Raw genomic sequence first — 26,852 nt, forward strand, 5'->3', positions numbered from 1 at the left:
GTGTCCCTCTGGACCAAATGCATTACTATAACTATATTATTTCTGGTAATACTACTATTGTTATTGTTGTTGCTGCAGCCGTTATTCTCATAGGAAAGCTCCCCTTCATGCCAACTTCTTGTTTAACAAGCAATGAGGTTATCATCTTCAGTGTTGGCATTCGTTCCTTCATTGAGGTTGAGAAGGAACGTTTTCCCTCAACACTTCTGGGTTTTTTTTGTTGGGCATGAATGAACAGGATGTAAGCTTTTCTCCAAACTGCAGTTACTCTGCAGTTATTGTATGTACAACCAAAGCTGGAGTTCTGTGACCATTTCGTTCTGACTTGTTACTTCTTATGATAAAGACCACTGACCTGAGCGTCCTCACTGACAGCCACACACATATCTACTGACTCATTATCTATTATCATTTTTATTAGACTACATTAATTTGCCATTGTTCTAAAACAAAAACAGTGATTGGGCGACTGCAGTTAACGCTGCTTCTATCTGTACATGATACCATAATAACTGGTGGTGAACATCAGGGTCGGTGAAACTTCATCAAGCCAAAATAATGAAATAGTTTATATTGACAAATTGCAAAAGCTATATATGTTTGCCACTGTATATAACATAACATATTCATATCTGGTGTAATATAGGCCACTGCAGCCTACATTAATGCGCACATTCTGTATAATATATATTATGTTCTATTAATTGAGCATCTTTAGACATATACTATAAGAAGTCAGTTACCTTACACAGCATGCCATTTGCAGGGCGTCGTGTGGCTGAGTGGTTGGGGTGCATACAATGTCCCCCTGGTTTGATTTCAGTAGGGGACCTTTGTTGCATGTCATACCTCCTCTCTCTCTCCCCCCTTTACTATCAACTGTTGAATAAAATCATAAAAATAATTTTTAACAAAGCAAGTGTTAGCATCAAGGTACATGTTTTTGTTTCTATTCTGTGCTCACGTTAAAAAGAATATAAACAAAATCAAATGATTGAGTTTCGTGATAAGATGTCAAGTTTTGCACATTTTACTGCAAAGGCAGATTGTGGTTAAAATTAAAAGTAGATGGACAATATTTTCATCTAACATCACACTCACTGATGGATTTTCTTGTTGCTCCTGGGCTCTGTTAACACCATGAGTCTTTTTACCCCATGAAACGCAATAATATTATGCTTTTACATAACAGCGGGAACTACCCTCCTACAAACACTGACTGATGCATATCCCCTGTTGCGAAGTCAAGTTTAAAATGTATTTCTGACTCAGAATTTAATTAGAATAATGAAGCCTTTGGTCTGGAGTTACTGTTGTGATGTGCTAATGAAACCGACTTTGATCTAAAATAACTCAGGAAGCCGAAACGCATCCTGGACCCATGCGTGGAATTCAAACAGTCCTGATCTGCTGCAGGTTCGTGTCAGGGAGCTCGACGTGGAGCATGTGCACAGAGAGGAGAGAAAGACCAAGTATTACAAACAGAGATAAGCATATGAGAAAGGAAAGAACATTTTTCTCTCAATCTCGCTGTCTTCCTCCAATCCTTGACTCACTTTTTCTCACAGCCTCCTTCTTTTGTTCTTTGTTATCCCATCATCGCTCACACTGAAAAGATGACAACCCATTTATTGCATTTCTATTTTACTGACAGGTAACACAGTCATGGGGATTTTAAGTAATTGTCAGCAGCTCATTCATGTTTGCTATATCATATTGTGTACATTATATAATGTTGGTTTCTTCTCACAATTCAATGCCAACTTCTGTTGTTTTCTTTCTATTTTTCCTCCTTTGTATTTGTCAGACAGCACTTCTCAAAAACAAATAGTGGCAAGTCAATAACAAATGCGCAGGCAGAACAACACATTTACCATCAGATACTGTGACTAATAATGCTAATAATTTCCCATTAAATATCTGTAACTAAACACTAAAATAACAGAAGTCTAGCCTGAATGAAGCATTACCAGGATGTAAAGATACATATAAATAAATTGCAGTGGAGACATATAAAAACGAAATGTTCTTTAATCCAAATGGACTCTCACGTGTGATTACTTATCATTTAATTCAAATTACAGATAATGAGCATCCCTGGGGAGGTATAAAATCCTGCTGAAATTGGCTGAATTTGAATGTATTATTTCTGCAATTGCACAATGTTGTTACATCTGCATGTGTTGCAACAGCTTGAACGGTTTGTTCAGCAATGAATGACAGCCTTTTGCCACACATGTTCGAGTGGGTTTCCTCCCACAGTCCAGAGACATGCGAGTGTTGTGCAGACTCTAAATTGCTCACACTGTACTATGTGTGTAAATGTGGGTGTGAGTCAGTGATTGTTTGTAGGCTGATATCTGCGACGGACCGGTGACTGATCCAGGGTGTTTCCCTGCGTTTGATCCAATGAAAGCTGGTACAGAAAACAACAGAGTAATTGTTGCTGTCTGGTGTGTAAACATCAAAGAAATTTAATATAAGCTCTTGAGCCTGTTTTCATATTTTAATGCTGTCAAAGTCTGGAGAGAACTGGGCCATGCAAGGTTGGCAATTCAAATCTCAAAATCACTGCATGTATTGACTCCTTTGAACACCATAAGAAACAAAATCAAAAATGGGTTTATTTGGACATATTTTATGAGATATCTTGTGTTTGTGCTGATTGTTTCATCTTTAATGAGAATTCTTTGTTTTCACGGATACAAGACATTTATTTAAAGCAAAAGTTCAGCTTGCTGAAAATGCACATTCCTATTCGACATAGAATAATTTGCATATATGCAGGTGTGTGACAACACCTTGGCTATTGATTTGTAGCGCCACATACATTCGAGTCTATCAAGGCTAATATTACTGCAGATGTCTGTGAATAATCATCTCAGTTACTGCAGCTGCTGTATCTGCGGCTTGTCACCTATCTGGATAATGTGCAGTAAACCTGCACAGTCATGGAGACGGCCACATGTCTGCCTGTGTCATCTGTAGCAAATCTAAGCCTTTGTTGAAATACTGAAGCCAAATTATAGAGCCAATTTAGGTCTTCAAATAAGCCATGCTTCCCCAAATCCTCACGCTTGACTCAAGATAAGTATCAGGACATCCAAACAAGTATTAGACAATATGAAGTTGCAGTGTAAAACACTTGTTTACTTTATTTTCAGGGAGGCTTGCTCAAACCCAAGTTTACAGTGGTTTTACTTTGCTAAAATGGGACTATATTTCTAGACTCAGTCAAATCTCTACCGTGTCTATTGTAACTTGTTTGTTGACCTGCTATCAATGTGCATTTAAACGGAGCTAAACTGTTCTTCACACTTAATTTTAGTTCATTTTTTAGGAGGAGAAGCTAACCATTTAGGCCTTTTTCACGCTGGATGTTTTGACTTGTCATTGCAACAAAACCACAAGTGTTACTAATAACATTAATGATGGCTCCGTTCTAGTGTCCCAGCAAGCCTTGACAAACCAGGACCTGAAACTTAGGCAGCTAAATGGAACTCAGCCATCATCTATCTATTTACCACTTACAGTAAACTTATTTTGATGTATGTATCCACAATGATCCCCAAACAGATCACCATCCCAAAGATGTTTTTTGTTCCTGTCCAAACATTTACTAACTTTTTAAGGCCAAATTGAGCCTGACCACCCTCTGGGAGGATGTCTCCGGACCTCTGCAGAGGTTACGTCGCTGCCTCTGGCCTATAAGCCCCCGAAGTGCTATAATCCCACCCATGTCTCTGAATGTAAGGCCGTTTAGTGTTTTTTTCCATGTCTGTTTGAATGAAACACATAATCCTGGACTGGCTGTACACTAGGCAGTCAAATAATTCGGCTCTCGCAGCAAAGGTGCACCAATCGACTCTCCATTCACTCAGAGTCCCTGGCAGACTGGATCCTTCTATTTGTACGCAGCTGGACCCTTTCATTATTTACACTTGAAATGATAATGACATCATGTGTGCACAGCTGCACTATTTGCATCCACACGGCACAGCAGCTGAATGTGTGTGACCAAATGGATCCTCCCACAATATTTACACTCTAACTACATTCAGATGTGGAAGATTTTCTGCTTGTGTGATTTAATAACGATGAGAAGCTGAATAGAAAACAGATACAATGCCTTGAAATGGCAGATTTACAAGAGCGATAGACTCAGTCGGAGGCAAGGAAAGTTTACAATCAGGATTTTGTGAGTTTGTCGTGAACACAATAAGAAGTACAGACACATCACTGCCACTCCCGTTTCAGTTCTGCATAGCTTCTTCTAGGTTAAAACAGTGTGACAGATTTTGTTGAGGTGGCAGCTTCAGTGCCATGACGGGATGAGATTGCTGGGTAGGGCATTTCTCTTTGAGGCTGACTCTTTGATTCCCCACTGAGTAAAGTTTAAAAGGTTGGAGGGAGATGAATGCCTGTATTTTTGTTTCTCTGAACACTTTGTGCAGACGTGAAGAAGACGATAGGATGATTGGCAAAAGGGCTGAGAATAGCCAAGTATAAGATTTTTTATTTCATCTGAACAGGTTTAACAAATACAACTCTACCAATCAAGCACATACACTTACAACCATGTCAGTAATAGAACTGCTATAAGAGCCTATTAGATAATACAAAAACTTGGCCAAACATGTGATCAAGCAAGCCTAGAAGTTACAATGACACTGACTACTAATTGCTGCTGGTCTGTTCTTGGATGCCACTCAGTTCACACAGCACTGAGTCAGATATGACTGAAACATTGACATGCACTTCTATGAGATGGAGATGGTGGCATTTTATTGGTGGTTTTTCTCCACGCAATAGGGCTTGGGATGGGTGTGTCAACTCAAACGGCGCTCTGCTCACTTTGAACATGAAGTTGCACAATCTTCTCTTGACAAACTTGTTTGTGTATAATCTGTTTAGGGGCTGTTTTTTTTGTTTGTTTGTTTTTACCACAGAAGTGTTAATACTGCTATTTGGCTATTCTTGGAATAATGGAGCGATATTTTGCAGCCACTCTGCCCTTTACACACGTTACCATTCAACACAGCAAATGCAATACTTTTTAAAGACATTCCCCTCTAGATTGTGAAATGTCTATTTACATCAACACCACAAGTTTACTGTTAGTTATTCCCGACAGAAGACATATTCAGTGTAGCTTGTCCAAATTTTGTCCTCGTTTGGATCGTTGCTGGTGTAGGCGCAGGTGCCTGTGGAGCTGCAGGCCACCATGTGGAAGCCCGCCTCTGTCAGCTTGTCAAACGCCTGCTCTAGAAAATTATACTTGAGATAGTACCGGGATGTGTATCTCTCCGGGGGCCTGTCCGGGTCTCTGCTCTCATTCAGCGTGTCCCCGAACACTTCTTTGGCCAGAGACGTCTTCCCGCAAACCGTGATGCGCGCCACTCTCCTGAATTTGGCATCGGTTTGGATGTCTCTGCCAATGGTGTACGAGCCGCGGTATCCTATCGTGATGTAGCCCGACTTTCTGGAGTCCAGTGATGGGGAGCGCATGGCCCCGCTGACCGACATGGCGCGTAAAGTCTCCATGCCGCCGGAGGAGCCGCACTGCAGCGCGCCTTCCTCGGTGTCACTCTGGCTGATCTCCTCGCTGATTGAATTGTCCTTACTCACCCGGGGGCTGAGGCGTTTGGCAAGGTCCCGCAGCTGGAAGAAGTCCGCCTCTCTCTGCAGTCGACTCTTCTCGGGGAAGTAGTCCGGGAGGACCAAGTTCAGGTCTCGGAGATAATCGAGGATGTAGCGGAACAAGAAGCCGTCCCTGTCCAAGAAGAAGCGCCCTTTGCTGTCTCTGGCCAACTCCTTGGGTGACTTCTTGCTGAACATGTTCCACAGCAGCGAGTCCGGGACGGCGATGAGAGTTTTGTGTCTGGTCACATAAACCTGTCCGCCGACATTCAGCTCAATAATCTCTGAAAACGGGGAGCCCGAGTCGCCGCAGTTGGACACTCCGCGCTCTGTGTCGGCCAGTGCCATCTTCTCTGAGCCGCTGTAGGCTACTGATGTGGGATCAGTGGAAACACTGAGCAACTAACCGGCAGCGGCTTGTTTATGAAGCCTGGGCTTACCACGTGCGCGAGTGCGTGTGTGTGTGATTGGGGGGGGGGGGGGGGGGGGGCATATCGGAAACTATAACATCACTGTCCTGCCAAAATAATAGGCAAGCGGTCCCGTTGAGTGTGTGTGTGTGTGTGTGTGTGAGAGAGAGAGAGAGAGAGAGAGAGAGAGAGAGAGCAAATCCACGTGTAGTCTCTCCCAGCATCACTTAAAGCAAGCACCCACATTGTTATGTGTCATTTGTTTTTTCCTTCGCTGTCTGGCATAAATATGAATGTAGCCTATACCCTCTGATGATTCTTTCATTAATTAAATACATTTAAAAAATTTAAAATTAAATTTAAAATTTTTCTTTTTTTACAAATCCCATAGGAACACACAAAACCAGAAACCATGCAGTTGGCCTGAGTTATTCCAGCCTTGAAAGTCAAGAAATGGTTGGAAAATATGGAAAGAGTGACACCCATTGCAACTCTGATGGAAATGCAGCCATTAAACACACACACACACACACCCTTAAACAGCCCTTTGCAGTTAAGAACTGGCAAGAACACTCTCAAGGTTTAAAATTCAAATGGGTTTCACAAAGTTAGGCGTACAAGAGCAGAAACACTCAGACAAACTCTTTTTTACATCTTTTGCATCGACTTCTGCATGACATTTATTCCCTGAAGTCTTGCTTAAGATAAACCATAACCACCACATGCTTAACTCCTACACCCCAAAAAGTAATTCAGGGGACCTATGACCACTTAATTAACCCATAAGAAGGGTTAGTATAAAAAAAAACACATCAGAAATGTCTTCAATGTGGTCCACTTGGTCTGTGGTGTACTCCCCATAATTTTCCTGTGAGGGGAAATGGGTCTGGGTTCTTATGGGTTAAATGCATGGTTGTAAGATAAAAATTCAAATTTATTGATTTAAATAAACCTTTTAAGTTGCAAACATTATTTTGATGAGTTGACATAATACATCAACATCTGTCTTAATTGATTTAAAACAAAATTCAAGTTGTTGTAACTTAATGAAATTGGCTTGATAACTTGATTTTTCTTCACCTTTAGTTCAGGATTTCAAGTCCCCTCCTCTACCCACTTAACATGCCCGGACACATTTGCTGCAAAATGTGTTCATTTTATACCTCTAGCTACAAAAACAGGTTTGCTAAACCATTACAGGTCACGCCATGGTCATGGTCTTCCATGTCTTTAACAAGATTGTTTTTGTTCCTTCAAAACATGGGGTAGCCTTAGATCAAGAAATCCCTCTCAGGAAACTCAACATTTGAAAATACACAAGACTGTCATCTGTGTTTTTAAGAACTTCCATTTCAGCAGTAACATTTATGCAAAATTTGCCTCCCACAGAAGCTGAAAGCAAACTCCTCACTCACTGCAAGACTTTGAAAAGGACCTGCTAAAGAGGATGTGGATGTTCAGTGTGAACATGTGTGAACTGTCTATTACTGATGATGGTCGAGATGATAATGATGGTGTATTGATGATGTTGTTGAAGAGTTAAATTTGATCTCTCGTTCAGCATCAGGTCCCATCATCAATTCTACAGTCAGAACAGAGCTTTGTGATGCCAGCCCCTTTACCTCCACTTCATGTTTAAAAGCCTAAAAAGGCTGAAGTAAATTACCTACCTCCTCATCCTCTAGGTGAAGCCAGTGCGAGATGTTCTCTCTTTTCTGCAATCAGGGACTTCATGGAGCGCTGGCCTGCATTATTTGATGCAACACAGATATGCTTTTTTTCTCTTGTATTTTTAATTTAAAGCCATCATATTGATTGTTTGGTTGCTAATTGACTACATTTTTGGATTGATTGATTTACCCATCTTCAGGCAGCCATTGGTAACGCTTTCAGAGATCAGCTTGAAGTTACTTAAACATGCTGCAGATAGTTAATACATCCACAGGAAACATTTTTTGTTTGTCAAACACAATAATTTAGCCATTGTATGCAGTGTCGTATGTAGTGTCTTCTTTTAACTGTTGGTGCATTCAAACAGGGCAAGAAATGTTCAAATATACATGATCCTTTTCTCAACATTTTGTTTTCTGTATTTGATTTTCTGAGAACAATCCTCATCAATGCAAGAAGTAAAAAACATTCTCGTGCATTGGAATATTCAGTCTGTGCTTGCAACTTCAGTATTACATGATAAAAATGTTAAACATTTTAAAACATTTTTATCACCGCTGGAAAGATGGTCCTTTCATAAAAGTGGGCTGTCTATGCAGTAGAAATATTTCTGAAATTGGTGCTACATGACCAGAGAAAACAGAGGAAAAGGGCTGTGATTTTCCCTTTTGTTTCCATTGGTGCACAACCAGCAAAAGTCCAAAAGATGACGCAGAACGCAGGAAGCTCTGGGTTCAGGCAACATGGGGGAAAGTCAAACATTGTTCATTTGAAAACTGAAAACTTCCTTTAAAGAAAATCTTTGTGAGGCAAATGCTTGTAACAACTGTTACATTTTGCTTTAGCAGGTTACTTAACTGCCCGTCTTGTTGACTCGTCTTTAGTTCCAAGTGTTCTCTGTGGAGAGTGACTTCACTTGGAACGAAATACTTACACCAATAATAGTGCTATTTTATCACTGTCTGTCAGAGTTACCACAGATTTAGGAGTTGTTCCTCTTTAAGGAAAGGATCTGAGTACTTTTTCCACCACTGAAGGTTGGTAACTGAGTTAGAGTTCCTCTGTCTGTGTGTACAAACTTGAATGGGATGTGCGTTGCCCCAAACTCCAGAAGTCACAGTCATCATAAACGTTTTGTAACATCCGAAATGAGGTCAAGGTTGCTGATTTGCAATTATCAATTTCCCAGCAATTTGGAATCCCACGTTTGCCATGTGATCAGCAAGTGAGTGATTTGGTGGAGACTTGCGACATTTCCCTGTTTAAAAATTGGCATTACAGAGGGCTGAATTTCCACTGTCTGTCATCTGAAAAAGAAAGACAGCAGATAACTGCTTTGTCCAAGTCGGTTATTTGACCCAAAATGAAGCCGTCTCACCATGTTTGTCATTATATTCTCACATGGCTTCACTCTGATTTTATTTTTAATTATGTGATTTCCCCAATAACACATAGGGCTATTCTTTCTTAATAACTTTTCTGTCTCAAAGACAACCATCATAGGATGTTTTATACTATTTCTTTGACATCTGAAGCTGCATGTAATTAAAACAAAACCAAAACAAGAGATTTAGTAGATTTGCCAATCCAGTAAAAATAAGGAAAATTAATCAAAGACGATGTTCAGTCATTGTGAAAGTTCCTACTTCTCATAATGGGAGGGTTTTAGCCACTCTGGAAATTTGGAAGACCAGCCTTCAGATAGTGAAATGACCTATAAAAGGCGGCTGCAAGGCGGATGTTTTGTCACTTGAAGACATTGTTGAGGTACAACAATGCTACGAAAGGTATTGCTGTTTTCTTTCATACTCACATATTTTGTTCGATTACTTTTTTTTGGGGGGGGTTTAAAGACCAACAGATGCAGCATATTTTAACTTCTTCGCCTAGTCAGACCCTCAACAACCATACTGTCTCTGGGGATGTTTGCATGATAAAGTTTTGGACTGACTGGCCTTGTTTCACCTTTCCAGGGTATTACAGAGAGCTTTGGAACTGCTATCCATGCCCTCAACACCACTCAGCTGACAGATGGTGTGATTAACAGGAGCAAAAGGATGATGCTGGACACCCTGGGTGTTGGGCTGTTAGGAACCAGGACAGCTGTCTTTAACAAGGCTCTCAAGTACAGCCAGGTACATTGAACTGCTTGTCTGGAGTGAAGGTATACTCTACCTTCTAAAATACAGCATATGATAACATTGTATAAAAACATTTAAATGAGAAAGATTTAATTTTGACATAACTAAAGTAGGATTGAAAACACAGCAAAGATGATATAAATGCTAAATACTAATTAGTAATATTTGTCAACCCAACTTCAACTTCATATACTATATATCCACTATATCTATTTTTATTAGTGTCACCGTTAAATGTTTCTTCATTTGGCCTCATCAGAAGTTGTCTGTGTTGATTGAAATACTACTAATTATATTAATTTGACCCACAGTGCGCACAGTTTGTGATTTTCTATGAGATGTTTACATTACAAGTCTGCTTCCTGTGATTCTTCAATTAGCTAATTGGTTGATATAATCCCAATTAAAAATAAATCAATGTCTGATTGCAGTCGTTCACGTCTGACGAGAGGAGCAGTGTTTGGGGTAACTCAGAGATAACTCTTCCTCCTCATTATGCTGCATTTGTCAATGGCATCGCGGTAAGCTTGGTCAAATAAATGCATCATAATACATAGAAAACCTAAACATGATATGGTGGTGATTTGATCTCTGATTATCCGTTCCGTGACATTGTTTGGGGATAGGTTCACTCCATGGACTTTGACGACACTTGGTATCCTGCAACTCATCCCTCGGGAGCTGTGCTACCGGCCCTGCTGGCCCTGGCAGAGATGCTGCCCAGCCAGCCCACAGGTCTAGACCTGCTCCTGGCCTTCAATGTTGGCATCGAGGTGCAGGGCAGGCTCATGAGGTTCTCCAGAGAGGCCTACAACATCCCTGAAAGGTGAGATATATTTATATATTAATAATATTAACCAACATCAGACTGTAAGTTAAGTTGATTCACCCATATGACAAAAAAGTGCAACACCTCCCTCCAGTGGTATCTAGCCATGTAAATAGTTCTGGTTTTATTTGAAGTTTTAGAGGTGGAGGTGGTGAATGGATTTTAGTTTGTGGTACTCACAGCATTGAAAAATTACATTTGAAGAATTGAACGACAACATCTCTCTCCAGAAACAGTGCCCCCGTCTTGATTATCATCTGCTCATTATTTTTTTGTTTCATCGATTAATCATTTGGTCTATAAAATGTCCCAAAGTGAAAAATGCCTGTCATAATTTCTCTTAAACCCGAGGTGGCGTCCTCAAACTTGTTTGTTTTGTCAGTTTAAAACCCAGTGATATTCAGTTCTCCATCACATAAGACAAAGAAATCCACTAATAATTTCAGACCTCATCAGAACCTAAAACCTTGAACTCTAATAGATTATTTTGCTCATCTTCCTTCCTCTTTCCCGACGCTCTCAGATTCCACCCTCCCAGTGTTGTTGGGGTGATGGGTAGTGCCGCAGCCTCAGCTAAGCTCCTGGGTCTGTCCCCTGCACAGTGCACTCATGCTCTGGCTATCGCAGCCTCCTCTGCTGGGGCTCCTTTGGCCAACGCCGCCACACAAACCAAACCTCTCCATATAGGAAATGCTGCTCGGAGAGGCCTGGAGGCCGCTCAGCTGGCCCAGATGGGTCTGGAGGGGAATCCAGCCATCCTGGATATGGACTGCGGGTTTGGGGTTTACTACAAGGACTACAGTCCTTCAGCAATGGCACATTCTGCTTCTAGTGACTTTAAATGGATTCTGGAAGATCAGGATGTGGCCTTCAAGCTCATCCCTGCTCATCTGGGGATGCACTGGGCTGTGGATGCAGCACTGGCAGCCCGCGCAAAGCTTGAAAACGCAGTCGGGAACTTTGACCTCAGCCAGATCAGGCATGTCACACTTAGAGTGCCTCCATCCAAGTACATTGACTGCCCCTTACCTGCCACAGAGCACCAAGCCAGGCACTCATTTCAGTTCAACGCCTGCTCCGCCCTGCTGGATAACAAAGTGACAGTGTCTTCCTTCAGTGACGCTCAGATTAACCGGCCTGCTCTGAAGGAGCTCTTGTCCAAAGTCAAGGTGGATGCCCCTAAAGATAACCAACCCAGCTTTGACAAGATGTACTGCGAGGTGGAGATAGAAACAGATCAGGGGCAGAGTTATGGAGCCAGGTGCGATACCTTTTATGGCCACTGGAGGAAGCCACTGAGTCAGGAGGACCTGGTGGAGAAGTTCAGCGTTAATGCTTCTTCAGTGTTGAGCACTGAGGGAGTGGAAGGCGTGATTGATGCGATAGGAAACATTGAGAGAGCGAGAGGAAGCACAGTCCTGGGTTCATATCTGAGAATGACAAGTAGTCAACACCAGCAGTTATACAGCTCGAAGAATTTGTGATTATACGATGTTTGATGAAGCCAATGTATCTGTGTGAAGTCATTTCATATGTTTTTGTGTGTCATCAGATTTGTATTATTATTTGAACCAAAGAGAAGCAGAAACACAGAATGCTCTTATCATGATGTAAATATCTCATCTTTTCTTCCATGGAGTGACGGTCTGAAATAAAGTGAACTGACAAAGTGAACGTTTTCATTTTATTGCAATTTTTTGTACAATACCACACCTGCTGTTGATTTTCTAAAACATTGCCATCATGAGACTGACCCTCTGCAGCAGAATATGATCCAGAAAGATTGAGTCAAACTGACCTGTTTGCTAAATAAATTAGACCATGTAGTACACACTACATGCATATTTTTATATTTTAGTATCTGGAAGTGCTTTTGATCAAGAAGTTACTGTGACATCATTCTATAATGAGCTACTATTAAGCTCGCAAAAACAGCCCCCCCATTCTTTTCTATCTGTTTTCCACCATCTGTTGAGTGTTCGTAGAATCAAGCAAGTTTCAGCACGTCCTGCACCATCGCTCCGATTCCATCAAATATCTCGTGTATTGGGGCGTTGCACATGAAGGCAGAGGTGGTGACCAGCTTGTTCTTCTCGTCCACGTGGCTCTCGCTGACACTCTTACTCACGTGTTTGCAGCCCAGCTGGTTGATGGCAGCTGCAGTGTCGGTCGTGTCGGGGTACCTGAGAGAAAAAAAGAGGGACCACAGTGTTTAGCTGCTTAAAAGGATTCAGAGGTTTATTTGTCTCTTACACTAACAATGTGTGTATGAAATTAATTGTGGCTCTGCTAAAACACTAGTGTGAAAAATATGAATTTAAAAAGTAACAATAAGGATCAAAATTATAAATAAGAGATGAAAAACTAAAAATGTAAAATGTACAAGTCAGACTTTTAAGGCTGACTATACAATAAAATTATGAACACAATTATGAATATGTAAATGTGAAAGCAGTTATTTATCATACATTTTCTTGGCTACGAAAATGAGACATGCCAGCAGTTTAGACAGATTCCTCCACTTCATTTGGAGGTAAAACATAAAGTACACATGAAATGTCAGTAATGATCCCTCATTACACAGAAAAACTGTGTGCTTTGCACAACTACGGCAAGTCCGGTAGCTCAAACAATGATACATGTTTACAACTGACAGTTTCTGGGGTGCTCAGACAAGTCAGACTCACTTCTCATCCTTCTCGAGGCCGACGGTGACCTCACAGCCAGGAAACACCTTGGCAGCCAGAACAGGTGAGATGCAGCAGAGGCCGATGGGTTTACCGTCGCCGTGGAACGCCTGCAGCGCGGCTTTAACCTCCTCATTAACGGAGCAGTCTTTCCCCTTCACGGCCCACGTACAGAGGTTCTTTGCTGCCCCAAAACCACCTACAAGACATAGCAAAGATGAGATTAATTTATATAATAATCACCTGGACAGTTTGACAGGGATAAATCAAGGACACTCCACAGGCTGGAGGCAGTATTTTATCAAACACTGTATAGTGAAGAACTTTCCAGTGTATTTGACTGAATCAACAAAGTATGTCACTTGACAAAAGGATGAGATCCTCTTAGTAAGCGAGCAGGCTATCGTGTTGGTGTGACCCAACCTGGGAATATCACAGCGTCATGGTCTTTGACACTGAGTTTAGACAGGTCCTGGATGTTTCCACGGGCCAGTCTCGCGCTCTCCACCAACACGTTTCTCTTCTCCTCAGACGGTTCACCTTTCAGGTGATTCACCACATGCATCTGGTCAATGTTGGGGGCAAACATGTTTACCTGCAGTGGATAAAGCAAAAAGAAAAATACCATTAGGACAGCAACTAATGATAAACTTTCTGTAAACTGAATAAATAGTAAAGTAAGTTCCTGAAATCCTGAGTTATAGTAGACAGAGAGCCAAACAGGGATCTGAGATCTGTGAACTGGGTCAGTTTCTGAGTTTGTGATCATCAACTTGGCCCAGGACCCCCACTGACACAGACTCTTATCCTGCCCCACAGACACACGTTAAATATTAAATAAAATAAAGCCTCAACATCTGACTCAATGCATTACGTTAACACACATCTTTTGGATTATTATCTCTGAACATTGCACATATTCTTTATACTTCATACTGTGAACTTTTGCACATTCCTTGGTCAGTATTTTGTACATTCAATCCTCAACACTACAGCTCTTTTCATTTAAAAAACATATTTTACATAATTTTTGTTGAAACGTCAAGAAGAAACTTAACATTTCAAGAGAGCTGTGTGCCTTTATGTGTCAAATGAGCTGAACTCACAGGTTTCAGCAATAAGCACCAGCTCTTATTATCAGAGAAAATGAAACTATGATATATGATTAAATATGAAGCAGCAGCCTGAGTAAGACAAACAGAACAAAGGTACCTGAAAGCGAGGGGGAAGCAGAGGAGACCTCACACGGTTTCCACAAATCAGAATAATTGTAGGCTGTCAGCTGCTAAAACATGCACATGTAATCAAATCAACCTATAAGCACATGACTCAAAGCAACCTGTTCTATTATGTTTACGCTAACGCTAGTAGTTTTGTTCTTTAATTTTTAATCTTGAAATGTCAAGTTTATTGTTGTCATTTCGACTTTATTCTCAAAATGCAAAATCTTATGCCTGACTCTAATACTCCTCCGTATATTTGTGATTCTTCTTTGCAGTACTTGCCTTTTACTATTATTTTCTCTTATTACCTAATTGGCAATAAACCTGATTCTGATTCACGTATCAGGTCGGTTTAACAGGTTGTAGAGATCAGGCTTATCTGACCAGACCCCAAAGTCTGCATGCAGCATGTGTATCCTACTCCCTACTGTCCCAAACACACAATGGAAACAACAAGAAAAGAGCAAAACTACGGCGCATGTGTCATGTTATCAGGAAACATTGGAAGCGACTGATAATGAGGTTATTATAGACTGCATCTCACACACTTTTCCAGCACCCCCCTTTGCGCGCACTGAACTGCACAACATGCAGTATGAGGCAGCACTTGCGTATAAACTTACACTTGCACCTCCTCTGCTCAGGTGGACCAAAACAGCGGAGGCCTCGTGGATCTCGCTGCCGTCATAAACTCCGCAGCCCGCCAACACCACAGCCACGCGCTTACCCATCTGTGTTGAGTAGTAACTTCTATTTACTGTCTGAACTGTCCTGAATGTCAGTAAGTTGCGGCCACAGTGGTGCAGCAGGGTGAGCATGGCGGACTGTCAGCGGAGAGGACGCCCCCTGCTTTTACGTTTTCTTCTTCTGCACTTAACGGCGGTTTGAGTCTAGGCTTCTCTGTGTTTTAGCGCCATCTGGTGTATAAACCTGAGCCCTGCTGCTCCCCCACAGGGCGGCTGATATTATAAGATATTTACAAGAAATAAAGAAAATATAACACAATAGCACAGTTACACCTCTTAGTAGACGACGGTTTCTTTCATCTTTTTGCTTTATCAGATATAATAAGCTCAAAGGATATAATTTGTTAACCAAATAATTTAGGTGCAGATTCTTCGTATTATCTTCAGTTATTATTGATCTTGTCAAATCCGTAATGTGTAAATTAAAATCTCCATTCTTTTCAGTAAGTTAATTCAAAAAGAAATTTTGAATTAATTAGATTCAATTGTGTCATTGAAAACTATTTGTAATTTGATAGAGTTGTCTTTGATCAAAACAGTTTATTATTGCGGCTTTAAATTCTAATTTAAAAACTCTCAATTTTTTTATGTATTCAAAAACTGATTTTTGAAAACGCTTTAATCATAATTTTAATTAGGGAGAAATATTTGTTCTGTCATTTGAGTTTCGAATGTTTTATTAATATATTCAGTTATTTATTTTATATAATTTTGTCACAGTTAGTCCTCGGTTATCAGGGCCAAAAAGTGACACAATAAAATAAAAAAAATATTATATTTTATATATTTTTCTGTATCTATTTATTTCCCAATTCATTCATATGCATATAGTTCCACATTTATTAATTTATATTTTATTATATATAAACTTATTTCCATATTTTGTACAATCTTTCTTTCACGTGATTAACTCGTTTCTTCTTGTCATGTGATTTCGTATCATCAACAACACCACGTGACCAGTAATGAGGAAGTCAGTTCAGAGGGGGAGGATCATGGGAAAGTTATTTCCCTGAAGCCTGCTCGTTTAGTCTGTTTTTGAGGCTTTAACATGAGTCGCGCGGAGGCTGTTCTGTGTTTAAACCTGCTCCTGTTTCTTCATGTTGCTGCTCAATTCAGGATTGATGGACAGCAGCAGTGGCCCGTTCCCTACAGGTATGATGAAGACAGTAACCCTTCCTCTCTCCATGCTGAATCTGCTCTGCGACGTTAAGTCATGTGACAGCTAGAAAATAAAGCATCTGTGGAGAAAGTTTAAACTGCAGGAGGAAAAGTTTCTGCCTTAAACTTCCGGTTGTCTGCGTCTTAAACACGATTATAGTGAAGTTATAAGTAACAGTGGACCTTTTTAGCTGATCTGAAGCGAGTTTGACAAATTATAGCTGGTGCGTTCACATGACTTTGGAAACTTTGGACTCTGAAGCATCTCGCTGTACGAGTGTATGAGACATCTAATTCTAGAGATGTGTGATGAAGTTTTGAATTTGATCAGCGGTGGAAAGTAACCAAGTGCAAGTACTGTACTTTAATGCAGTTTTTAGGTAGTTGTACTTGAGTATTTCCATTTTCTGCTACTTTATACTTCTACATTTCAAAGGCAAATAAATTGATTTTATGTGCTAACTTTACTTGCTACTTACTTTCCATTATTTTGTTATATCAATCATTGTTATATTAATTATATCAAGACATCATGGGGGACATTTACAAGCTACCCAACAGTTCACACATGAATGCATCAATAATCATAGTCAAATAATATAATATTCTTTATTCTGAAATGGGATATTCTGCAAAATGAGAACTTTTATGAAATTTAGACATTCAAGTTAAAGTTTATTTGTTATTTCAAAATACACAGCTAAAGGACTTTTCATCCCAGGCCAAGGGTATAAAAAATTAAAAACATCAAAACAAAATGTAAAAAATATCTGCAATGAAAGATCTTAGTTAAATAAAGTGCATACAGCAGAGGTTGTGACTCTCTGATTTATATGATCTCCAGGGATTTATTAGTGTCATATTTATGAACATGTTTCATTATTTATGCTTAAGACAAAAAGAGGTCGTATAAACTCTCCTTGCATTTCTCACGTCATCAACAGACGGTTTGATCGTCGCCCTTCTGCAGACTCTTACTGTGAAGCTCTCTACCCCTTCTGTCCCACTGGAGACCGGGACGGACGGACTCCCTACATGAGAGACAGCGACATCATCTCAGTTTATCGACTGCAAACGCCTGTGTGGGAATTCAAGTATGGAGATATGCTGGGGAAATTTGTAAGTAGTATGAAAATCTAAACAATTGTGGTTTCAAGTTAAAATTAGTTACTATATAAGGATTTTGTTTTAAATGTAATTTTCTTTTCATTACTTGAAGTAATTCCTCTGTTTACTATAGTTAATATATCAAAAATACACATAACATATTTAAAACAAAATGTGGTCTCCAAGGGATCGGCATCATTAGCACAGATATTCTTTGTGTTGTTGATCATTATATTCTCTGAAATTGAGATGAAGATACTTCTGTGTTGCTGTAGATGGTAAAACAGGTTGAATCTGACACAAACGGGTAATTAAATATAGTGGGGCTGTTAAAATGTAAAGTGTAACTTGCGACTTTATTCATAGAAACACAGCTGTACACCCTTCCCCTGTGTCCACACACAGAGAGCCAATATAAAGTTTCTGTTTGGTTCACAGCATATCATGCATGATGCCATTGGGTTCAGCAGTTCAGATACGGGGGCCAACTACACCATGGAGTGGTATGAGCTGTTTCAGCTGGGTAACTGCACCTTCCCTCACCTCAGGCCAGAGGTGTACGCACCTTTCTGGTGCAACCAGGGAGCTGCCTGCCTCTTCGAAGGCATTGATGACTCACACTGGTCACAAAATGGCACCTTGGAGAAAATAGGAGAAGTCACAGGTAAGACTTCACATGTGTAATCTTGTGTCTTTGCTCATAGAGGCCAACCGAAAATATAAATAATCAGTATAAATCACTCAATTTAATGAATGTTTTGCATTTTACAATTAAAATAAGTCAGCTTTTTGGTGGCACAATAGCTCAGTGGTTTCACAGCAAGAAGGTTGTGGCATCAGGAGGCTCTGGTTTTCTCCCACAGCCCAAAACATGCAGTTCAGGTGGCTGATAATCTGTCCATGGTACCCTTCTTCCAAGTACAGCTCCCTTGACCCAGGAATAAACTGCGTCAGTGTAGAAAACAGACTAATGAATGGATAAATTAACTTTCAAAATGCTGCTGTGTCACCATGACTTTTTTTATTGACTCACTTTCTCTAGAAAACAGTATTGTGACTTGTTCAAACGAAAAGTTATTTTTACACCCTCCCTTTGTTGGACTTCTGGTTGAAATCTTTTCCTATCTTTCTTCAGGGAGTCAGTTCAATGACATGGCCCAGTGGGTCCAGGACGACAACGAGACCGGGATCTACTATGAGACATGGACAGTTCGCTCTGACCCAAGCCCTAACGCCACAGTGTGGTTTGAGTCTTACGACTGCTCCCAGTTTGTCCACCGCACATACAGGAAACTGACTGAGCTGGGAGCCAAACTATCCAGCAGATCACAGACCAACTACACCAAGATCTACCTGTACAGCGGAGAGCCCACCTTTCTCGGCAACGACAGCGCCATATTTGGACAGCCTGCTCTGAAGAATCTGGCAGAGGACATCCGTAAATTTTACCACACATTCAGACCGCACCAATCGTTTATAGACTTTGCCATCAGTCTGTTGGAGGCTTATAAAAAGGTCGTGCTGGACAAGAGCTTCTACCTCTACTACAACTTTGAGTACTGGCATCTGCCAATGAAGCCTCCCTATATGCAGATTACATATGAAGAAGTTCCTTTGCCCTAACATAATACTTTTACTAGTGTTTTCATCCAGGAGTGCAAATTATTATTTTCATTCATTCATGTTTTGTTTTTTTGATTAAATCAATTGTCCAAAAGCCAAAGATATCAACATTAATAATAAAAAACAGAAAAGCAACGCATTTGGCATTTTAGATGATGTAGACGTAGTTGAGGTTCAAAGTTCACTCTGGATCCTGGAAACAGCAAAGTCCATTTAGTACCTGTTCTGGAGCTTTCAATCATATCACATGATCTTCATAAGCAGGTAGAGTTTGCCCAGTTAAAGGTGCCCTGTCGAGTTTTCTTGTAAACAAAGTTCTGTTTACATTCAGTGTTTGTCACCAAAATACAGTGTGTATCCTTGAGCACGTGTGCTTTAGTGTGCACGACTCCAGTGTTGGGAAAACAATGAAAGAACAGATGCAAAGAGTACATTCACAAATCTTTATTACTGGTATAAGATCACATGTCCAAAACAATAATTTTAATTTCAAGACAGGTGACCAGTAAAGCAAAGTAGACAAAGCTTTTGCCATACAGAAGCAGAACTAAAAGGACAGCATTGTCAACACCAGTTTACTCCTAATGAAACTTACTGGAGGAACAAATGAGGTTTAAAATAACAATTAATGACAAGAGGCATCTTCATAATGAAAGATAAATCATATTCCCTCTTAAACTGCATTTAAGTGAAACATGTTTTACTCATCCAGCTGAATTTTCAATAAAGACAACAGGAAAATGATTAAAACCCGTAGAGTACTGAGACACAACCTTCACTTTACAACTGCTGTCACGGCACCTGTTTAATGCACTGCACAAATTATGAAAGATAAATCAGGAGATATGTTGCTGTACCAGTAAGATGCTAACGTACATGAGCACAGACAATCAGCACAGGTATCTACTTCAGTGAGACCGACACTATCAATAGACTTTTTAGTTCAATCCAAAAATACAAAAAGCGTTTGCACTTCCTGCATTAAGTGTGCCAGTTTCAGTCTACATTACTGCTACATGAATTGTCTAATACAACATGGATAACAGGAATGAAGGCAGAAAATTAAAAAAGAAACCTGGGTTATCTACAGATCCTATTGACATGCAGTTGTGTCCAAACGTTTGTCCACTACCGATTACTTGTTTGTGAGAGTACTTATTTTGTCAATATGTTTCTTAAACATGATGACATATGTCAAAAGCTTTGATTGCGATAGTAGTTTCCCATTATTTGGTGTTTGACCTTCTGACTTTTACAATCTCTCTTATTCCGGCATTTTTTAAGTAGATCGCTTAAGTGTCTTTAGATGTTAAATTAACTTTTTGCATTTTCCTTTTCAAAAATGTTATAAAAATGATAAGTAGGATTCAAATCTGGTGACTTTGGAGAGAAATCCACGCAAGTCAGCACTACTTTCTCCTCCTGAAATTCAAGCAGGTGTAGCACAACTTATGTTTTAAGTGCCATTGTCCTGCTGGAAGTTTAAGACAAAAACTGGCATTCCTCTGAAATCAGGGTGTAGGGTTTGATTCACAAACTCAAGTGTAACTAAGTTTTGCCTGGTTTTGTTTCGGATTAAAATTAACTAAAATCTTTCCTGTGTGTTGATAAAGGATGACACATTTGTAGGAGTGGACTCAAAACATTTGGACCACATGCATGCAACAAAATCATAGTGACAGAGGTGGAAGTGTCAAAACCTAAAAAAAACCTAATCTTGCTGCTGGTCTGCTTGCTGGTTATAATGATTGCTTCTTTTGTATAACTGAAAAAACACAAATTAATTACAAAAGCAGTGTCCATAACAATAAATTACACAGCTTATCTTCTCTAGAGACTACAGTATGAAAAAGATCCATCTAGTAAAGGATAACTCGCACTCTGGTTTTATAAAATTCACGAGCCATTGGTTAAGGAAACTTCAAACCCTGACAGAGGAGGGCTAAATAAAGAAATAAGTACATTTCTATTCATAATAAAACACACAGTATTTTATATACAGATGCATTTGACTTCCTTCTTAAAGGAAAAAAGTTTGTTTCACTCATCTGACTTGCCAAATCTCTGAAATAGATGGATGTTTTGGACAGGAGCACTAGCGATATCTGCAAAGACAGTGTTTGTAATGACGAGATGAATACTGCTTCCTCTCCTGTATGTAAGATGTGGTGACAAGACACAGACCAAACTAATAGGAGGGCAGATATTCACAACGGAGAGCCAAGGTTTAGAGCTTGAACAGGCAAATAGCAGAAGATACAAATGAAACCTATATAGGAAATATATTCATTTAATGCACCTGAGAGACACAAAAGGGTTAGTTTTGCATTCCCAGTGTGCATTGTAAGCTAATAGGTGCACAGACTAGCCTATTAAATTATTACGAAGCAATCTGACTATGAATTGGAGAGTCATCAATATCTTCCTCCAAATTCAGACTTTTTTTGTGCATCTATATTTACATAGAATTATTTCTTTTTTCCCCATCAGTAATTATAGCTTTATAACTATAATATTTATATATATATATATATATATATATACATACTGTCCTTGGTATCTGATTCAACAGAGCGCAGTACAGTGTAAATATTCATCATTAGAATCTGGATCCAACTAAGAAAATTTGGAGCTTTGTAGAGATTGTTTCCTGGCTTTCATTAGGACAGAAGGAGTTGGTTTATCCCGACTATCATTTGGTATTCATGTAAGGTGCTTTGGAAATTTATAACTGTACAGAAACCTTCTTTAAGACAAACCCAAGAAATGAATTTGTCAAGCCAATTGATGCATGATGCAGGGCAGAATAAAAATCTGCACAACTTGGAGAAAATAAAAATCCATCATGACATAAATCAACACTGAACACCTTCACATCACAAAGACAGCGACCTATATACACATCTGTTTCTCTCCTGGCCAACTTCCGACATATTCAACAATCATGTTTGTTTGTTTATTTTATGCACGATTGAGCTTGGGCAAGGAGGCAAAGCAAGATGTCGTCAACACTACTGCTGCTCTTTATGTTTAAATTAGTTCAAAATTAAGGTGTAGGACCCAAACACTCTTCTGCAAAATGAAGTGAATCCTCCCCTTGACTACACCTGACAAAACACCTTCTGTCACATACTATATATAACTAACATCACAGCCATTTGGAAATCTCCAATGCCATATTAGGTTAGTGCAGAGCTGCTATCTCAGACTGGATTTAAATAGGCCAAGTGGTAGTGTAACAACATGCAATTGTGCACCTAAATTGTCCCATAACACGCACGCACGCACGCACGCACACCTCATATAGATTATCTCAGATTATCACAACCAGGCTACAATGGCCAAATAACTCAATTTGCGGTTAAAAGACATTGCCTTTTTTTCAAATATTTCCAACTACACTGGTCTGTGTGCTGATTGTTTACTATATGAAGAAGCCAGCCGGGTGAGTTCTGTCTCCAGATCAAAGCAGGATTCCACAGTTCATTTTGAAGTGAACAGGCAGAGATGTTTGTGGTGTTTGCATGACATGATAACACTGTGTAGCAGTCAGGCGCCACATTACATCCCTGCCCTGAACTCCACACAGGAGTTCAGAAAATGTATGCTCTCCATGTTGGCACCAAACATTCCACTACAGCTGAGCATTTAAAGGCTTTTCAATGCAAACATGGAGGCCATGAATGTTCCACACCAAAAAACTGCCTCTTTGGCATCACTTTACCAGGTCGGCATCATGTCTGGGAACCAGACTCTGCCCAGGTGCTTAGAAACCTCCCAGTGGATCTCATCCAGGGAGTATTTGTGATCTGGAATCAGCACCTCCTCCATGATGGACAGCTGGGAAAGCCTCCGGCCACACATCTTGACAAACTCCACAAACGCACTACAGGAAACCTCGCACTCGCCCAGGCCGATGGCTGACAGCTGGGTGCAGTGCTTCGCGATGCGGATCAGCTCCTCATCCAGAGGACGTAGGCCGTTAGCGCACACCACCAGCTCCACCAGACGAGGGCAGTGGAGGCCAACACGGCCCAAGACCTCCTTGCTGACTGAGCGACCGAAGTAGAGGTGAGTGACAGGGATCTCCTCATTAAAGAAAGGGCCGAACTCGTCCTCATAGAGGAAGAAGTACATGACCAGGTTGAATTTGGGTGAGTGCCGCATCATGGCGTCCCAGCTGCTCTTCTTGATGGTGTGGAAGTGCTGGCCGGGGTTCTCACTCACCACGTCGATCCGCAAGTGTTCCAGGTGGACGTGTTTCTCCGAGGAGAGGGCCAGCAGGAGTTCATCACTCAAGAGGTGGTAGTTTAGTGCTAGCTCTCTCAGCCCATGACACTGGTCTGCCACACACAGGATCCCTGCAAATACAGACAGAGCGTTTTTTTAAATCCAAGTTTTTAATTTTCTAAAAAGGATAAAGAATGAAAAGATGTCAACAGGAGGAGAAATTGGCTCTAAATAAGGCACTGGATGGAAAACACTTACACTTGTGACTCAAAAAAGGAAATCAAAAACACATGACTAAAAGTGCATGGCTTGAAAATATTTTTTGCTTTGAATATCATCCAACAACCACAATAAAGAAAACTATGAAAACCAACAGACAAGGCTGCTTCCTCTTAGCTTCAGCACTGAAACAGCTACAGGAGCCTTTGCACCCAGTTTACCTGCTGGGGAGACGTGTGGGCAGCTGCTCATCTTCAGCAGTTTCAGGGTGTCACTGTTGTTGGCCACTAGCACCTTCAGAGACGGATCATCCACTGGCGTGTCGTCAATCTTCAGCGAAGACAACGATTTGGAGTTGACAAACACCACAGTCAGAGCTGAGATGAAATGAGACTGTGGAAGGACAAAGATGGCACAATGAATTATAATACGGTCAGAGGCCAACGGCACCTTTTAAAAGAGGGTACCAAGATGGCAGGTCTCAGCTTTTGATGGCAATATTTGAATAATTTATATTTGGAATGAGGGTGGCTCATATGTACTGTGCATATCAAACTAAGTTTTGGCTCAGTCACACAGATGAATAGCATGGAAGCGGCTCAGATTCACCAATAACACAAAGTCCTGCAATAAATCCTACCTTCATGAAAGTTATAATGTTCAGTTTTTGTTGAAATACTATGGTAACTTGTGATGCTGTTAAATTGTATTGCATTATACTGAAAGGTGTTTCTAATATTTAGCCTACTGGGTGGACAACATGAAAACATCTGCTGTAGCTATCATGTCCTTGCAAGTAGTTACATCCTTGTCCTTGACCATCCATGAGAACAGATAATGCTTTTCAGCCTCATCCTCAGATAACTAGAGAATGCAAAAACGACCCTGTCAACCAACTATTAACACACTCAGCCACAGCTTCAAGGATACCACAATGGAAAGGCATTAGCAATGTAAAATAAAAAGAAACTTAACTATAATGACAAGAGTTCCTTTGATTTTACTCATAAATATGAAGAACTGGATACTTTAAAGACTCAGACCCCTCGTGTTTATGTTAATTATACCTTTGGAACCTCCATGAAACTGGGCCTGGCTGTAGAGATGAGCCCCAAGGTCTTCAGAGAGCAATTCACCAACTGTGAAAGAATGTCACATGCTGCTTCTGCTGACTCTGTACTACTGTCCACCTGGCAAGTACAAACAAAGACTGAATGTCATTTCAGGAACATAAAAACATTTTTTTAAACCAGATGGTGCCAGCAAATTGTAAACACTTCAGCCAAGAATCAGGACGCATATTTCGACACAGACACAACAGCTTTTCCACCCTTACCTTGAAGCTGACATACTGCAGGTGGTTGGAGTGCCTCTTTATGATCTGTTTGATGAGGTCTGGATGTGTGGCTTTCAGGTAAGAGCTGGCTGGCTGGTTAAGCTCAAACTCAAAGCATCTCCACAGCTCAGGCATGTGGAAAGCCTGGTTCCACTCACGGCACACCTGAGAGGCAAAAGCTCTATCCAGCAGTGGAAGGTACTGGAAGATGTGTAGAAGGAGTTCCTGAGGCAGACGTGCCCAGTCACTGTCTGGTGACTCACAGGCCACCACCGTCTCTGGCTCCTCCTCCCTTGTCTGCTTCCGCACCTTCTTGCAAGCGTCTGGTGGGCTCTTACTGGGGGAGCTATTGCTGCCCTCCTCTCCTCCTTTCATCCGCTTCATCCTGAAAAAAATGGAGATAGCTTGTTATAGTCCAAACACAGATTTGTTTAACTACATAGCAAAATTATATTGATTAATAAGTCCATTCACTTTAGCCCTAACCTATGTGAAAACAGATCCTAACAGTCACTTTGTTTCTGGTTGCTTGTTCCAAACACCAGTTCTCTCTGTACACATATGCACCTAATGTGGTTAATACACATTAGCTCATCCTCACACAATGACTATATAGACCCCTTTAGATTCAAATACCCAGCTAACCAATATTCCTGTGACTCACCACTATTTTTCACAGAATACCAGACTTCACACTTGCTTTTTGTTGAGAGAATTCCTACTTCATCTCTGATATTTTATATAAATGTAGGTATACTTTCACTTGTAACTTTGACTGTATGTCGATGTATGTGTGCATTTGCTGCGCGTGTATGACAGTATTTCAGCGAATACAGTTGTTTTGGGGTTTTTTGTCTTCCTTGTATTTTTCTCTTTTTATAATTATGTCTATTTTAAAAGAAATATATGTAAACTGTTCAAATGTGTTGTATTCTCTCAATAAAAACATAGTTGTTAAAATACACAGTAACATTATATCTAGCATTTCTTATTTCAGAAGAAACGTGTCTATTATATGATATGACGTTAAGCTATATTAGCCGGAGGCCATGCTTAATCAGGTAACAGTCAATATATTGATACTACACGCAGGTCAAAACATTTAATGCAGTATTAAATGGCTGACTGTGCAACTTGTCTAGCTGCACCAATGCTCTGGTTAAATTGAATGAGCAAGTAATTGCTTACGTTACTCGCCAAGTTAACTAACGCAGCAACAGCGTCAGTTGATGTAACAGTTAGCTTAGTTAGCTTGATTCAACCATAACTGACACGAGAGAAAATTTAATATAACGCTAGCTGGCGCTAAGTTAGCTATTTAGCAAACTCGTGGTAGAAATCCAAATAATATTTCACCCATGTAATATTCAACATGAATGACATATTTGATAGTTTAACTACAACACAGCTAGCCAGCTTGGCCACCCATCCTACCTTGCTGTTTACTCTCAGCTAGCTAGTTTACTAGCTGTTAGCAGGAAAATCCGACAACTGACTTGACACTTCAGCCCGGGCCCACGCAGGAAAAGCTCATTCGCACCAACCAAATAACACGCATCGGAACACGAGAACAGAGCCGTTCGACGATTAAAAAATAGGTAAGAGATGTTTTCAATGAAGAATCGATCGCAGCCTGGCACCTCCGCTCAGTTGACCTAATTCCTTCGCGGGAGTTTCAGCCCCCCCGAAACCTGAAATGGCGAAGTGTTGTTATGACAGCAGCGGTGCACCATGGGAAATGCAATGCGAAATGGCTGTTGGTAAAGATCGTCTGTGTTCGACAGATGACTCATCCGATAGTCAAAAAACTTACACACTCTTGTCTTGAT

At 40.4% G+C, this 26,852-nt stretch overlaps 5 protein-coding genes across 6 annotated transcripts; 2 read left to right on the forward strand and 3 right to left on the reverse strand.

The window, feature by feature from the left end:
- Positions 1–5,121: 5,121 nt before the first annotated feature.
- On the reverse strand, positions 5,122–6,080 carry kctd12.1 (potassium channel tetramerisation domain containing 12.1). Its single transcript, XM_070914916.1, has one exon. It carries the CDS (start codon positions 5,986–5,988, stop codon positions 5,122–5,124), a length of 867 nt encoding a protein of 288 aa, XP_070771017.1. The 5' UTR covers positions 5,989–6,080.
- A 3,407-nt stretch (positions 6,081–9,487) lies between these two features.
- acod1 (aconitate decarboxylase 1) lies at positions 9,488–12,365 on the forward strand. Of its 2 annotated transcripts, none has more exons than XM_070914344.1 (5): positions 9,488–9,508; positions 9,695–9,856; positions 10,294–10,383; positions 10,489–10,688; positions 11,215–12,365. In XM_070914344.1, exons 1-5 carry the CDS (start codon positions 9,497–9,499, stop codon positions 12,173–12,175), a joined length of 1,425 nt encoding a protein of 474 aa, XP_070770445.1. In that variant the 5' UTR covers positions 9,488–9,496; the 3' UTR covers positions 12,176–12,365. The 2 variants fall into 2 exon arrangements, with proteins under 2 accessions (XP_070770445.1, XP_070770446.1); XM_070914345.1 differs by having other exon boundaries at positions 9,497–9,514; positions 9,689–9,856.
- LOC139292155 (glutamine amidotransferase-like class 1 domain-containing protein 3, mitochondrial) lies at positions 12,362–15,422 on the reverse strand. The gene is made up of 4 exons (XM_070914347.1): positions 15,225–15,422; positions 13,802–13,973; positions 13,379–13,577; positions 12,362–12,874 (listed from the first exon to the last, which is right to left on the reverse strand). Exons 1-4 carry the CDS (start codon positions 15,417–15,419, stop codon positions 12,679–12,681), a joined length of 762 nt encoding a protein of 253 aa, XP_070770448.1. The 5' UTR covers positions 15,420–15,422; the 3' UTR covers positions 12,362–12,678.
- A 931-nt stretch (positions 15,423–16,353) lies between these two features.
- cln5 (CLN5 intracellular trafficking protein) lies at positions 16,354–19,327 on the forward strand. The gene is made up of 4 exons (XM_070914346.1): positions 16,354–16,502; positions 17,453–17,627; positions 18,054–18,279; positions 18,751–19,327. The coding sequence occupies exons 1-4, from the start codon at positions 16,399–16,401 to the stop codon at positions 19,236–19,238; spliced, it is 993 nt and encodes a 330-aa protein (XP_070770447.1). The 5' UTR covers positions 16,354–16,398; the 3' UTR covers positions 19,239–19,327.
- Positions 19,328–21,752: 2,425 nt separating this feature from the next.
- Positions 21,753–26,658, reverse strand: fbxl3a (F-box and leucine-rich repeat protein 3a). Its single transcript, XM_070914733.1, has 5 exons — positions 26,458–26,658; positions 25,024–25,408; positions 24,755–24,877; positions 23,909–24,080; positions 21,753–23,599 (listed from the first exon to the last, which is right to left on the reverse strand). Exons 2-5 carry the CDS (start codon positions 25,405–25,407, stop codon positions 22,959–22,961), a joined length of 1,320 nt encoding a protein of 439 aa, XP_070770834.1. The 5' UTR covers position 25,408; positions 26,458–26,658; the 3' UTR covers positions 21,753–22,958.
- Between the last annotated feature and the right edge of the window lie 194 nt (positions 26,659–26,852).

Source organism: Enoplosus armatus, chromosome 11, assembly GCF_043641665.1.
Source record: "Enoplosus armatus isolate fEnoArm2 chromosome 11, fEnoArm2.hap1, whole genome shotgun sequence".
NCBI classification, from domain to species: domain Eukaryota; kingdom Metazoa; phylum Chordata; class Actinopteri; order Centrarchiformes; family Enoplosidae; genus Enoplosus; species Enoplosus armatus.

Excerpts from the sequence above, each read along its gene's own strand:
- LOC139292155 (XM_070914347.1), bottom strand. The coding sequence starts at position 15,419 with ATGCTCACCCTGCTGCACCACTGTGGCCGCAACTTACTGACATTCAGG. Across the intron at positions 13,578-13,801 it reads TGACGCTGTGATATTCCCAG|GTGGTTTTGGGGCAGCAAAG; the intron begins GTTGGGTCACAC and ends TATGTCTTGTAG. Across the intron at positions 12,875-13,378 it reads GGCCTCGAGAAGGATGAGAA|GTACCCCGACACGACCGACA; the intron begins GTGAGTCTGACT and ends TTTTTCTCTCAG.
- kctd12.1 (XM_070914916.1), bottom strand. The coding sequence starts at position 5,988 with ATGGCACTGGCCGACACAGAGCGCGGAGTGTCCAACTGCGGCGACTCG.
- fbxl3a (XM_070914733.1), bottom strand. The coding sequence starts at position 25,407 with ATGAAGCGGATGAAAGGAGGAGAGGAGGGCAGCAATAGCTCCCCCAGT. Across the intron at positions 24,878-25,023 it reads TGCAGTATGTCAGCTTCAAG|GTGGACAGTAGTACAGAGTC; the intron begins GTAAGGGTGGAA and ends TGTACTTGCCAG. Across the intron at positions 24,081-24,754 it reads GTTTCATGGAGGTTCCAAAG|TCTCATTTCATCTCAGCTCT; the intron begins GTATAATTAACA and ends GTCCTTCCACAG.
- cln5 (XM_070914346.1), top strand. The coding sequence starts at position 16,399 with ATGAGTCGCGCGGAGGCTGTTCTGTGTTTAAACCTGCTCCTGTTTCTT. Across the intron at positions 16,503-17,452 it reads CAGTGGCCCGTTCCCTACAG|ACGGTTTGATCGTCGCCCTT; the intron begins GTATGATGAAGA and ends CGTCATCAACAG. Across the intron at positions 18,280-18,750 it reads GAAAATAGGAGAAGTCACAG|GGAGTCAGTTCAATGACATG; the intron begins GTAAGACTTCAC and ends ATCTTTCTTCAG.
- acod1 (XM_070914345.1), top strand. Across the intron at positions 9,857-10,293 it reads AGGCTCTCAAGTACAGCCAG|TCGTTCACGTCTGACGAGAG; the intron begins GTACATTGAACT and ends GTCTGATTGCAG. Across the intron at positions 10,689-11,214 it reads GCCTACAACATCCCTGAAAG|ATTCCACCCTCCCAGTGTTG; the intron begins GTGAGATATATT and ends CGACGCTCTCAG.